Source organism: Marmota monax, unplaced genomic scaffold (genome assembly GCF_021218885.2).
Source record: "Marmota monax isolate L192 unplaced genomic scaffold, Marmota_monax_Labrador192_F-V1.1 WCK01_AAM20220418_F8-fsc00170, whole genome shotgun sequence".
NCBI classification, from domain to species: Eukaryota; Metazoa; Chordata; class Mammalia; order Rodentia; family Sciuridae; genus Marmota; species Marmota monax.
In genome coordinates this window covers 1,644,047-1,658,582 of record NW_026692395.1, presented here as the reverse complement: position 1 = coordinate 1,658,582, position 14,536 = coordinate 1,644,047, and the positions used below count along the sequence as shown (strand labels likewise).

At 48.6% G+C, this 14,536-nt stretch overlaps 2 protein-coding genes across 3 annotated transcripts; both read left to right on the top strand.

Moving 5' to 3' along the window:
* Pim2 (Pim-2 proto-oncogene, serine/threonine kinase) lies at positions 1–4,714 on the top strand. Of its 2 annotated transcripts, XM_046442503.2 has the most exons (6): positions 1–268; positions 398–507; positions 1,297–1,347; positions 2,349–2,721; positions 3,331–3,507; positions 3,606–4,714. In XM_046442503.2, exons 1-6 carry the CDS (start codon positions 208–210, stop codon positions 3,767–3,769), a joined length of 936 nt encoding a protein of 311 aa, XP_046298459.1. In that variant the 5' UTR covers positions 1–207; the 3' UTR covers positions 3,770–4,714. The 2 variants fall into 2 exon arrangements, with proteins under 2 accessions (XP_046298459.1, XP_058434673.1); XM_058578690.1 differs by lacking the exon at positions 1,297–1,347 and having other exon boundaries at positions 73–268.
* A 1,010-nt stretch (positions 4,715–5,724) lies between these two features.
* On the top strand, positions 5,725–14,517 carry Slc35a2 (solute carrier family 35 member A2). The gene is made up of 5 exons (XM_046442497.2): positions 5,725–5,983; positions 7,414–7,596; positions 11,088–11,239; positions 12,153–12,889; positions 14,238–14,517. Exons 1-5 carry the CDS (start codon positions 5,893–5,895, stop codon positions 14,263–14,265), a joined length of 1,191 nt encoding a protein of 396 aa, XP_046298453.1. The 5' UTR covers positions 5,725–5,892; the 3' UTR covers positions 14,266–14,517.
* Positions 14,518–14,536: the final 19 nt, after the last annotated feature.

The following is a 14,536-nucleotide window of genomic DNA, read 5'->3' as shown; positions in this document are numbered from 1 at the left end:
GGCGCGTGCCCCAGCTCAGTAGCGTTGGGGCTGGCGCGCGCGGCGAATCTTAACGCTGCGCTGTCTGCGGACGCTTCCGGGCCACCAGTTTCCCTGCCTTCCACCCTGGCGCCCCCCAGCCCTGGCTCCCCGGCCCCGCTGCCCCGGGCTTCTACGCCCTGCGGGCTTAGCGGATTCAGCGGGCTCAATCTGCGCAGCACCTCCTCCATGTTGAACAAACCTCTGCAGGGGCTTCCTGCGCCCCCTGTGACCCCCACGCAGCCGCCAGGTGAGCGCAACCTCCCCTACTGCGTCCATATGGGGTGGGCTGGAATGGTGGGTGGCAATGCGTGGGGGAGGGAATCACGGGTGAGCTTAGCACGCAGCCACCCTGACTCCCTCGCCTCCGCCTGCGTAGGAGGCAAGGATCGGGAAGCGTTCGAGGCCGAGTATCGACTCGGCCCCCTTCTGGGGAAGGGGGGATTTGGCACCGTCTTCGCGGGACACCGCATCACAGATCGACTCCAGGTATCTACCTTGAGGGTCTTGGGAGGGTCAGGTGTATTTGGCGGGGGCGGGGATCCTGGGACTATAGGATGTTAGATGACCCAGAGAGAGCCTGCAATGTGTCTAGTAGGGTCATGAAGACCAGGATTCGGGTTGCTGGGGGTGTGAGCGCGCGTGCGCGTCTGTCGCGGTCCAGGTGGGTATGGGGGGCCAGATTTCAGGGGGGAGAATCAGGAGGTCCAAGGAGTTTGACTGGAGAGTGTGCACTTGAGGACACTAGACCCCAGGACCTAGAGAATGTGTGCATGTACGGGAAGGTGGGGGCCTAGACACGAGATCTGGGGGATCTTGGAGATAGACGTGAAGTCCTGAGGACCAGAATCCTGGTGCAGAGTTGGTGTCCTGGAGATAGGAAGGAAATTTGAGGGCTTGAGGCATCACGAAATTTCCACCTCAGGGCTTGGGCTATACCTTATTGGTAGAGTGTTTGCCCAGCATGATTAGGTTCAATCTTCAATGCGGAAAAACAAATATAAAATATGAAGAAAATGTACAACCAAATCCCTGGAAGCTGAGGGGTCCCGATGCCTAAGAGATCCCTAGGCTAGGGATGGTGGGAGAGGTGAACTTGGTTGGGGGGGGGGAGTCTTGTGGGGCAGGGTATTAGTCCTGGCTCATTGTGGCCTGTGGTGTGGCCGGGGACCAGAAATACTGGGGTGCTGGGAGAGTTATTGGAGGTTTTCAAGTCTCTGGACCGGGAGGGATTTGGGGGTCACCTGCTGGCCCCCTTACCTCAGCCCACTTCTCCAGGTGGCCATCAAAGTGATTCCTCGGAATCGTGTGTTGGGCTGGTCTTCCTTGGTAAGTATCCTTGGTGTGCTTCACCTATTGACTCCTTCACTAACGATGAAATCCCCCCCCCCACTTTTTCTAAAGGATGTATAGTCCCTGGGCCCTGTAACCGTGAGAATGCTCCACCAGACCATGTTTACTACCTTGAAGTGACATACAATTCTGATTCACCTCAATTTCCCCAGAGCTCTAGATTCTCCCCTCCAACTCTTTTTCTCAACCTCCTTTTAAAAGCTGCTGTGGGGGCTACCCACAGGGCATGCTGGAGGGGAAAGAAGGGCAGAGGTCACTGGTTGCCATGGTGATGCTGGCTGCTTCTCTCCTGCCGCTCTAACGGACATAAGGGCGGGTCTGTGCAAGCTGTAGAAGCGAAAGCGCCCTCTGGCGGGCTTTTAGGAGACTGCGCCTGCGCATGCCGTGAGACCCACAAGGAGAGGATGCACCTGCGCAGTAGCAGGAATGTGCATCTCCGTGAGAAAACGTCTGCAGCTGTGCAAGTCATTGGCATGGCCGGTAGAGGGCCCCACTCAGGCAGGAAGGCTCTTTCTGACAGTCACTGCCTGACAGGGCTTAGGAGGGTTATTGAGCAGTTGTAGGTACTTGGTTACAGTTAAGTTATCGCAATAACATTGAGTATTTATTCTTTGGCAGGTCCCTTGCAGTTAATCATCATAAACTATCTGAAGGGGCTGGGGATGTGGCTCAAGCGGTAGCGCGCTCGCCTGGCATGCGTGCGGCCCGGGTTCGATCCTCAGCACCACATACAAACAAAGATGTTGTGTCCGCCAAAAACTAAAAATTTAATATTAAAAAATTCTCTCTCTCTCTCTCTAAAAAAAAAAAAATAAATAAACTATCTGAAATAAATATTGGACACCCCTATGTCAGTTCGAATTTTAGATATTTAGGCAAAATACTTCATATTTATGGAAGCCCATTTTCTGCTACATTCCCTTCTACCAACTGCTTTCCCCTGTTCAACACATATTTTCTCTCCTTTTCACCTCCAGTCAGACTCGGTCACATGCCCCCTGGAAGTGGCACTGCTATGGAAGGTGGGTGAAGGCAGTGGGCACCCTGGTGTGATCCGCCTACTTGACTGGTTTGAGACACCAGAGGGCTTCATGCTGGTCCTTGAGAGGCCTCTGCCTGCCCAGGATCTCTTTGACTACATCACAGAGAAGGGCCCACTTGGTGAAAGCCGAAGTCGCTGCTTTTTTGGCCAGGTAGTGGCAGCTGTCCAACACTGCCATACCCGTGGAGTTGTCCATCGTGACATTAAGGATGAGAACATCCTGATAGACCTCCGCCGGGGCTGTGCCAAACTCATTGATTTTGGCTCTGGTGCCCTGCTTCATGATGAACCCTACACTGATTTTGATGGTAAGACTTCCCTAAATCTCATGGATTTTTTTTTCCTAAACCTTTGTGCTTCTGACTTTCTCACCTTGAGCTCCAGTGGTGGGTTTTCTTGTAATACTTGACCTATATTGTACCTTTATAAGGTTCTTGATTTCTAATACTGAGGAGTCTCATCCTTGGCCATCTCATAAAAAGTCTATCTTATTATTGATCCAAAATCATCCTGGGCTTTTAATCTAATGAGGGGATCTTGTTATTATGAGTTATTTTATTTTTGGTAAGGGGATTCTACTGTTACTTTTGCAGTGGTGCTCTTCACTTGAGCTGCATCCCCAGCCCTTTCTGTTTATATATTGAGCCAATATCTCACTAAGTTGCTGCGGTTGGCCTTGCTATCCTCCTGCCTCAGTCTCCTTAAGTATCTGGGATTACAGACTTACACTAATATGCCATGCTGTATTGTTACTTTTTAAGTGATTTTATTCTGTCAAGGAGGCTCTCCTATTTAACTGCTCTTTTTTTTGGTGATGGGACTATGATGTTATATTTACAGAGATACTGTTCTATTAAAGAGATACTGGGCTAGAAGAGGGCAGCATTAGAATGACTTGACTCTTGCTTTTTGTGCAGGGACAAGGGTGTATAGCCCTCCAGAGTGGATCTCTCGACATCAGTACCATGCCCTCCCAGCCACTGTCTGGTCATTGGGTATCCTTCTCTATGACATGGTGTGTGGGGACATACCCTTTGAGAGAGACCAGGAGATTCTGGAGGCTGAGCTCCATTTTCCTGCCCACGTCTCGCCAGGTGAGGCCCTCACAGATCCCAGCCCAGCAGATTTCATCCTTCCAAGGTACTGTTACTCCTACTAATTGCAAAAATCCCCTGTGCTTCTTGGCCCACAGACTGCTGTGCCCTAATCCGCCGGTGCCTGGACCCAAAACCCTCTTCCCGACCCTCACTGGAGGAGATCCTGCTGGACCCTTGGATGCAAATACCAGCAGAGGAAGCACCCCTCAGCCCCCCCAAAGGAAGCCCTGCCCCCTCGGCCTGGTCTGCGCTTCCCTAGGCTTAGCCAGGCTCCCACTGGTTGGAATCCCATGGCTATGCCACAGGGATAGATGGACATCTGTTGACCTGGTTTTACAGGTTGTTAAAATCCAGTATTACTAAGGTCTGTGATTGGGGATTAGGGCGTAGAAGACAAGCCAAGTCTGCCCACTCCCCATTCCAATTTTGTGAAGGAGCCTTCCTCCTAGAGCCTGTGGTCCCTTATTCCGGAGGAGGGAATTCCTTGTATCTTGTTTCGCTAAGGATGGTTATTTGGTTGAAGTTATTTCCCCTTTGAGCCCCAGGACTCTTTGTTCTGACGAGTTGTAATTCCTACACTGGCACCTCCTACTACCACCACACAAACTTAGTTAAAATGCTCTCACTTGGGGCAAGGGTGCTTTCCTTAAAATACCCCAGCAGCTCTTATTTTAGTAAAAGGACCCTTTCCCTTTCCCCTAGCCTAGGGTCCCAGATTCATCAAGCTGCTTGCCAACCTTAACCCAGAATGGCTTATTCTGGGAAAGGTAATGCCCTATTGTTATCCCAGGGCTCTTTTTTTTTCTTCATTTTTTTTTTCTTTTTCGGTGAGGGGACCCTACTCTGTTATCCCAAGTGCTCTTATTCTGGTGAGAAGAACCTTACTTCCACAGCTTGGGGAAGGAATGGGAGATGGACACCACCGGACACCACCAGAGATTAGGATGGGATGGATGGTTTCTGGGGGATGGGCTGGGGGAAATAAGTCTTGCTGTTTGTTCTCCTGGGGACTCCCCTCTCCAACTTTTGCGATTCTTGCTGCCTCCGCCTGAGCCAGGATTGTCCAATTGCTACAATGTAAATACTTGTGTATTGGAGGGAGTGGAGCTACAAAGTGTGCCCTCCTGTCCCTTCTCCCTTGCCTGGATTATTTAAAAAGCCATGTGTGGAAACCCACTATTTAATAAAAGTAATAGAATCAGAATTGACTGGCCATGCATCTACTGTAGGCTAAGCTGAGAAGGAGATGACCTCCGTGAACCTCGGTCTTCTGTGTCATAGAGCCCTTTTATGGGTTTATTTCAGCTGAACCACAAAAATGTTTCCCCTCATTTTTAAAATATTTTTGATTAGCTATTGATGGACCTTTATTTGTTTGTTTATATGTGGTGCTCACACATGCTAGGCAAGCGCTCTACCACTGAGCCACAACTCCAGCCCTCCTCCTCAGTATTTGTGTTTCCCAGTGTGTACAAAAGGATTCTTAGAAATGCAGTAAACATTTAGGACACATCACCAAAGATGCCAGCTCAAAAGCAAGAAGACCTGTACCCTTTCCTTGAAAAAAATCCTTTTCAGAGTACTTGTAGTGTGATCAGGTTTGAGTGCTAACTGGAATATTAACTACTTCGTCCTTGGCATTTTAATATCCAGGGTGTGATGACATTTTCAACTGGTCTTAATTTCTTTCCTTGTTCTATCCTGGTTTCCTTTTGACCTCAGCTATACCTTGGCCTACTTCCCATCAAAAGCAACTAACCTGTGAACCTCACCAATTCCCTCATTTCCTAAGGTGGCACGTTGGCCCTTAATTCCATCAACTCTCCTGTGTCTTGGCTTGCTAACCCTATACAAGTCACTGGACGCTCTCCGGCGCCGCCCTCAAAACCTCCCTCCCAGAAGTTTGGGGGCGGGCCCTCCGTGGGAAGGTTCGGGGGGAGGAACTTCGGCCCAACCAGAAAGGACCTCAAGAATTTCTGATGCGGAAAGGGCCGTACCATCAGAAGAATGTCCCAATAAAGAGCCGAGGTCGAGATGTGGTTGAACCAATGAGATGAAGAGAAAGGATGGGCGGGTAGTATGGAAAGCGGCATTAGGATCTGATTGAGGGGACACTGGGGCGGATCTAGTAAGAGGTGTGGGCCAGCGCGGATCTGTAACGATGGGCTTAGAGTCGCCCATGTCCTGGTTCTCCCTTTCTCAAAGAACTTGGAAATTTCCCGGGTCAGTACTTCAGCCAGCCTTTACGAAGGGCGGAGGAAAACCACCCCTTTGGCCAGGCAGGCACTCGGCTCCGCCCTCGCCTCAGAGGCCCGGAAGCGGAAGTGATTGACACGGAAGTGGCCTGCTGTTGCCGAGGGGACGGGCCGGGCAGATGCCAACATGGCAGCGGTTGGTGTTGGTGGTTCCACCGCGGCGGCCGGGCCAGGGGCGGTCTCCGCGGGGACTTTGGAGCCTGGGACCACGAGTGCGGGTGAGACGCACAGTGGCCGAGCAGTCGGCGGCGGGGCAGAGGTCGGGATCGCTAAGGGTCGGAAAGATTCCTCACTAAAGTGATAGGGAGCATCACTTTTGCAGCGGGAGTGTGTGTGTGTGTGTGTGTGCGTGTGTGCGCGCGTGTAAAAGGGAAGGGAGAACGGAACCGAGCATTGCGAGTGTGTTGGGGTGGGGAAGATACCATTCTGAGGGTGGTTGTGGGGAGAGTCCGCATTGGAGGGTGAAGACCACTCTGAATATGGAAGAAATTTCCTTTTGGAGAGGATAAGACCATGGAGACCTTTCATTCTGAGTGCAGTAGGTCTTTTCCAATGGAAGGGAGAGATCATTCTGACGGTGTGGGAGTTCTTCCTTGAAGAAGGAAGAAACTGTTCTGAGGGTGGTTGTTCCTTCCTTATAAAGGGACCTTATAAATTGTCAGCTAGGGTGGGGCAGGCCCTTCCTTATGACTATAGGGTCCATTTTGAGGACGATGTTTGTCCTTCATTATACGTGGAAAAGACCTTTCTGTGGCGATCCCTTCCTAATGGAGGTAGAATTTATTGTATGTTGAAGTGGGAGGGTCCTTCCTTATAGGTCACAGAAAGAACATTGAGAGTGCCAGGTCCTTCCTTATAGCAGAGTGAGTTCATTGTGAGTGTGGGTAGAACAAGGAATTATTCTTTGGCTGGGGAAGGAGGGCGTGCAACGTTAGGAGGACAGAACGTGTAATATAGGGAAGTATTTCCTTATATGGTTGAGGGAACCAGACCATTCTTAGTGGGGTTACTGTTCATTATATGAGGTTCAGTCCTTGGGACAATGGGGGAGATGAGAGAAATACCATTTCTTTGGGGTTGGACATACCTTAAACAATAGTCTCATTCCTTGTATTTGGGGTATTTTTCTTTACATGACCCTCATTAAACAAGACCATCATTTCATATAAATTCCCAATTTGTTCATCCATAAAATGGGAATCTTCATAGTTTCTTAAGAATCAGGGTGATGTAAGAGTCTATTGAGGAAATCTGTAAGATTCCTTTACCTGGCGATAGGCACCCAGTGAGCACTATCAATAAATGTTGAGAATGTAGTTGTTGGTATTCTGTTAGAGAGATAGGGAGGGGAGATGGGGTGGATGTCTAGGGCCTGCCCTAGCCATTTCCTGACATCTCAGCAAGGATTCAAGATATGAGCTGGACAGAATGGACCTACTTGTCCGTTTTTAGCTCTCCTGCCTGTGGTTGAAGGAATGGAAGCAGGTAGGGGTCAATCCCTCATTGGGTCAGGGTGGACAGGCGATGGAGGAAGTTGCAGTGGCTCAGATAATCCTGGTTGAAAAGGGAGAGGGGTTGGGTGGTGGTTTGGCTATGCCCCAGTAGCTTCTGACCCCCTCCTATCCCCCGTCCCTTCCATTCCCCACAGCTCACCGGCGCCTCAAGTACATATCCCTAGCTGTGCTGGTGGTCCAGAATGCCTCCCTCATCCTCAGCATCCGCTACGCCCGCACGCTGCCTGGGGATCGCTTCTTTGCCACAACTGCTGTGGTCATGGCCGAAGTGCTCAAAGGTCTCACCTGCCTCCTGCTGCTCTTCGCACAGAAGAGGGGTATGAGCCAGGGAGGGGTTGTTGGGAAGGACTCCCCACATACCTGTATGTGTTCACATGGAGGGTTTGCTGTGTGAGTATCCCCATGTCTGTGAACCTGCCTGGGGATTATGTAAGTGCACCTAAGCTTCTTTGCCTTCCACAGCATCTACACTTTTATACCCCTAATAAGTTGGGGATGTAGGAATGAGATCGTACACCCATGAGGTAGCAGGGAACTCACATAGTGATTGATTGATTTACCTTTAACTTTGTATAATGGAGAATTCCAAACTTAGACAAAATTAGAGAATGATAAAATAGTAAAATATCCATGTATCCATCCCCCAGATTTACAATTATCAACTCATGGCCACTTTGCTCTGAAACAGCATCAATGGTTATCCAGTCAGTGCTAGCCAATATGTCTGTCTATGTAGTTCTCCTCATATTATTTCAAAGTAAATCCTTCCTTAATTTATTTTTTTATTTGTTTTAATTTGTCCTTATTATCTTTATGCTGTTGTTGTTTTTGCGGTACTCTGGATTGAACCCTGGGCTTTTCACATTCTAGGCAAGTGCTATACCACTGAGCTATGTTCTAAATCCCCCTTATTGTCATGGATAAGTTATTTGATACATATTTTTTAAGGATAATACCAGTGAGGTGTGGTGGCACACACCTATAGTACCAGCTACTCAGAAGGTTGAGGCAGGAGTATTTTTTGAGTTCAGGAATTCAGAGTCAGGTGCAGTGACACACACCCATAATTCCAGCAACTTGGGAGGCTGAGGTAGGAGGATTGCAAGTTCAAAACCAGTCTCAGAAATTTAGCGAGGCCCTAACCAACTTAGTGAGAACCTGTCTTAAAATAAAAAATAATAAGGGCTAATGATGTGGTTCAGTGGTTAAGCACCCTTGGGTTCAATTCCTTGTACCAAAAAAAAAAAAAAATCAGAAATTAATATTTAAATATTCAATCTGAATTCAAATTTATGATGATTTCTTAAGTGTCATAAAAGTTTTTAAAATGCCAGGCATGGTGGTACATGACTGTAATCCCAGCAGCTTGGGAAACTGAGGCAGGTGAATGTTAGTTCAAAGGCTTGTCCTCATAGGATAACATTTGAGATGGGAAGTGAGAGATAGCTAAAGACTGCATCACAGGCCTTCAGCTTTTTTCCCCCAGTGCTGGGCATTTAACCCAGGGGTAGGGGTATGTTTCTCCCAGCCCTTTTAAAAAAAATTATGTTGAGGCAGGGTCCTGATAAGTTGCCCAGGCAACTCAAACTTTGGATCTTCCTGCTTCAGCCTCTTGAGTGGCTGGGATTACAGGCATGCATGACTATGCCCAGCCAGGCCTTTTTTTTTTTTTTTTTGTAGTGCTGGGGATGGAATCTAGGGCCTTGTGCATGGGAGGCAAGCACTCTACCAACTGAGCTATATCCCCAGCATCCCCAGCCAGGCTTTTAGCTCTTACCTACAATTTTAATTTGTTTTTCTTTTATTTGAAACAGTCTCCATGGTATGTTTCAAAGCCTGATCTACTCAAACTTGTAGGTTCAAGCCATCCTCTTGCCTTAGCCTCCTGAGTAGGTGAGGCTTGGGTTCCATTCCAGCACTGCACAAAAAAAAAAAAAAAAAAAAGAAAAAAGAAAGAAAAGGAAAAAGTAGCCTGACCTAATGTGGACCTCTTGGTAGACTGTTTTTTATTTTCCCATTTGGTGTGAATATTCACAATTCACCACAGTAATATGAATATGCACATTTATGCTTGTTTATGGCATACAATCTTGTTACCTTATTTATTTGGAGTACTGGGAATTGTATGCCTGGAATCCCAGTTGCTTGGGAGGTTTGGGCAGAAGAATCACAAATCCTAGGCCAGCCTGGACAACTTAGTGAGACTTTGTTTAAAAATAAAGCAAAAAAGAAAGGTCTGGGGGCTGGGTACAGTGATGCACACCTGTAATCCAGTGACTTGGGAAGCTGAGGCAGGAGGATAGCAAGTTGGAGACCAACCTTGATAATTTAACAATACCCTCTCTCAAAGATTTTTTTAAGGGACTGACACCATCATGATAGTGTCCATCTATAATCCCAGCAACTCAGGAGGCTTAGGCAGGAGGTTTGCAATTTTGAGGCCAGCCTCGACAACTTAGCAAGGCCCCAAGTAACTTAGTGAGACCCTGTCTCAAAAAATAAAAAGGACTGGTTAAGTGCCCCTGGGTTCAATCCCCAGTACCAAAAAGTTTAAAAAAGGGGCTGTGGATGTAGGTTTTCCCCAGTACACAAAAAAGCGGGGCTGGTGTATAGATCAGTGGTCAAATACTTCTCTAGCACGTGTGAGGCCTTGGGTTTAATCTCCAGCACCAAAAGAAAAAGGAAAGAAAGAAAAAAATTGAGGTGAGCTTTGCATAGGCTGTGTTGATGATTCTCAGTTGGTCACTGGAACAGGTTCTGGCCAGACTTCTGCTTAATAATCAAGACTGCATTAATCCATGGGTCAGGGGAAACTGATTGGTGTGTCTAGGGCTGGCTCCTGCTCACATGTGGCTTATGGGCCACTAAGGAGCTAAAATAGTATAAGTCTAAAAATCTAGCCTTGAGATGGAGTTTATCTCAGTAGTAGCATGCATGAGATCCTAGGTTCCATCTCTAGTACCAAAACATAAAACAACTAGTCTGAAACTTCCCCTGTTTGGAATATGACTTTCCACCCGAACTCCAGGGCTTCTACTTCATAAGTTCCTGGATAATGATGATTTTTTCATTGTACAAACATGTATTAAGTGCTTACTTTGAATGGGGTTCTATGCCAGGGTGGTGGGCTCTCAGGTGAATGAAGTGTGCTCTATGATTATCAGACACAGTGTGATGGATAATTTGTGTGTGTGTGGTGCTGGGGATTGGACCCAGAGTCTTGTACATACTAGGCAAGCACCCTACCTACATCCTCAGCCCTTTTTCCTATTTTATTTTGAGACAGGGTCTTGCCAAGTTGTCAGGGCTATCCTTGAACTTGGGATCCTCCTGCCAAAGCCTTTTAAGTAGCTGGGAATAGAAGCATGTGACAGCACACCCTGTTTGAATGATTCTTCTGGGGACATTTTATTTTCTTTTTCTTTTTTGGCAGTGCTGGGTATAGAAACTTGGGACTCTGCCTGCTAGACAGGTGCCTTGCTACTGAACTACCCCCAACTGCTTTTGCAGTGAATAAACTTAGTATCAGAAAGGCTTCCTAGAGATACATTTGTACCATAGGGAGAAACTGAACACAAATGCTGGAGATGTAGCTCAGTAGTAGAATACATAGTTAACATGCACAAGGTCCTGGATTCAATCTCTAGCACTGAAAAAAAAAAAAAAAAAACTTGAGCCCCAGACCTCATTCTAACCCCTAGGGTATTGGGTAGGTGGGGGAGGGCAGGAGCCAGGCCTGGTCTCAAACTTTAGGGGATCCCTATCTTTGACAGTCTTTGTTAAAAGGGACTCTCCTTCTCCCACCTAGGTAACGTGAAGCACCTGGTTCTTTTCCTCCACGAGGCTGTCTTGGTGCAGTATGTGGACACACTAAAGCTTGCAGTGCCCTCTCTCATCTACACCTTGCAAAATAACCTTCAGTATGTTGCCATCTCCAATTTACCAGCTGCCACTTTCCAGGTGAGCCCTGAGCCCAGTATGTCCCCAAGGGAACTGGCTGGGTTGGGGGATAGAGGGTAGGATGGGGAATGAGCAGCAGAAAGCAGGGGCTGTGTCATTTGGGACTCCCTGTCATCTGGAACTCCCTCAATCACAGTGTCCTCATCTGTGAGAACTGGGAATAGGGGATGCTCATGGGGATGCTGGGATGACTGAAAGAAATACCTGGAAAGAATCCTAGGTTAGATATTCATGGGCAACCTTGTTAAATAGAGAGCCAGGATTCTAGGGCTGAATTGCCTGGGTTCAAATCTCAATTCTGCTACTTTACAGCTGTGTAATTTTGGGGCAAGTCACCTAATGTCTTTATGCCTGAGTTTCTTAGTTTATGTATCTTTGAATTGGAGGTTACAATGATGCCCACCTTCCTATGGTGGTTTCATGAGGATTAAGTGAACTTATTTACATAGTGTTTAGATCCACACCAGCACCTACAATGCACTATGTAAATATTTGCTGGTTTTATTGTTGTTGTGGTTGACTCATTTGTATCCAGATTTCCCTCATCACAAAACCTACCTGCTGTAAGATGGTTTATATACTTTAGCCTTATTTTACAGATGAGATTGCCAGGGCTCAGACAGGGCAAATGCTTTGTCCCTGATCACACAGCCAAAAAATGCGATTGGGATGTGAACTTGGGTGTAGCTTGGGACTTCCTGGCACCACCACCCTTTGTGTACTCTCTGGGAGGGTCCTTGGACCCTTGAACCACAACTCAACCAATGGCTAGTGACTGGCTCTTTTTGCTATTTTTATTTTCACCCATTGACATCCAGTGTCCCTCCATTGTGCCACAGTGGGTGCTGTCCCCCTACACGCACCTACTGGGACTCAGGATGAGCCCTCAATATCTTCCACATGTCACTCACAGGTGACGTACCAACTGAAGATCCTGACCACAGCACTGTTCTCCGTGCTCATGCTCAATCGCAGCCTCTCCCGGCTACAGTGGGCCTCCCTGCTGCTCCTCTTCACTGGTGTCGCCATTGTCCAGGCACAGCAAGCAGGTGGGGGTGGCTCACGGCCACTGGATCAGAACCCAGGGGCTGGCCTAGCAGCTGTTGTGGCCTCCTGCCTCTCCTCCGGCTTTGCAGGTGTCTACTTTGAGAAGATCCTCAAAGGCAGCTCAGGGTCCGTATGGCTTCGCAACCTGCAACTGGGCCTCTTTGGCACAGCATTGGGCCTAGTAGGGCTCTGGTGGGCTGAGGGTACTGCTGTGGCCCGCCGTGGCTTCTTCTTTGGGTACACGCCTGCCGTCTGGGGCGTAGTACTTAACCAAGCCTTTGGCGGGTTGCTGGTGGCTGTTGTTGTCAAGTACGCTGACAACATCCTCAAGGGCTTTGCCACCTCCCTGTCCATTGTGCTGTCCACTGTTGCCTCCATCCGCCTCTTTGGCTTCCACTTGGACCCATTGTTTGCCCTTGGCGCTGGCCTCGTCATTGGTGCAGTCTACCTCTACAGCCTTCCCCGAGGTGCAGTCAAAGCCATAGCTTCTACTTCTGCCTCTGCCTCTGGGCCCTGCATTCACCAGCAGCCTCCAGGGCAACCACCACCACCGCAGCTGTCCTCCCACCGAGGAGACCTCATCACGGAGCCCTTTCTGCCAAAGTCAGTGCTGGTGAAGTGAGGGCTGGTGGCGGGGGGGTGGGGGGGACAGGGAGGGGGGATGGGGTGAAGGATGTCAGGCATCTGTAGGAACCAAGTCATCGCCAGGGCCTGGCTCCTCTGGGGTTGGAAGATGGTCTTTTCTCCCAGGACACTGAGACTTCTGGGGGGCGGGGGGCGGGGCTAGGGCTGGGTGTCAACATGAACCCCTCCTGGTAGATTGACATTCCCCATGAGGGGGTTTTTAGAGCTGCTTCCTCTGCCCCAGTCTAACCTCTTTAGGCAGAGGGTTGGGAAAATGGTCATTCAAGGCATTTTGTCTTGTCTACCCACCCCTGTTAGCTGGAGGTGTCTTGTCTCTCATGTCTGGGACAGTCCCTTCCAGTCATCCCTCCAATTTTGTAAAGACAGACTGGACAAAAGCTCTTTAGTAATGACTAATGCCTACCTGTGGGGTTCTGTTTCCCATCCTTTGAGGCCTTCTCTCCTCCCTTACCATCACCCTGGGTCCTGTTGGCTTGGTCTCTTTTGTGGCCTTGGGGCAGCTTCCCTGGCACTGAGACCCTTAAAGATGGGCCTGCTGCAAACACCCAGGGCAAGAAAGAGGCCCAAGCTGAGAGTTTGCATCTGGGGGAGGGTGCAGTAGGGGCCATTTGTTTTTTAGTCATTTGGGGATTTGTGGTATAATCAGATCATTAATGATCCAGAGTGTGGGAAGTGGGGAAGGGAGGTCCTTGAAGTGGCTAAATCTCATTGAACTTAAGACACTGACAATTGCCAGATGCAGGGTTATTTTCTGAGAAGAAAATTAAAGCTGCCAATCTCACTTTTGCTACCCCGTTGGCTGTATTATGAGGTACCCTTACTTCAAGGTGGGGTGTCTCAGAATTGATGAGCCGTGAAACCTGCTCCCTGCACTCCCCAAAGCTTATTAACCCCTTAACTGTATCCCAGGGGATGTGTGTGGATGTGTGTGTGTATGTATGTGTGTGTGTGTGTGTGTGTATACATGTGTGCACGCACACATGTGCTCATGGGAGATGCCTGGGCTGTCTTTGCTATATGTAAATAGGGCCACTGGATCTTTATTTTATTAATTTGTCTGATTTTTTGGTTTGTTTTCTAAGGAACTGTAATGAACAAATGTCAGGATACCCAATGCCAAATAAAGATGTTGTATTTATTTAGTCCATGTGTAGCTTTCTGACCCAGTGGGCCCTCTCCGCATAAGCACTGTTACTAACCCCAGGACTACCAGCCTTACTGCCACCACCCTCGCTTGCCTAGGAAACCCGACTGCTAGCCCACCCCAGCTTTCTGTGTTTCTCTTTCCTCCCCATTCCCACCACAGGTTGCTCACCAAGGTGAAAGGTTCGTAGCCGCCGGGATTGAAGACGTTGGCCTGGCGTCGTTCTCCCTTCTTGCCCTGGCCCAGCTGGGACCAAACTCTGATCAGTATTAGGGGTAGGGTGAGGCAGACACCGAACTCCCTATCCACACTGCCCCTGCTCCCATGCGGGGCAGACGTGACTAAGCTTTCTTTGTTAATGTCCCACCTCAGCCCTCAGCCCTTGCCACCCCAGTATTATTTCTTAGGTGAGTTTTGCAAATAAAATGTGTTTTGGATCTTGCCAGCTTGGGTTGGGGAGC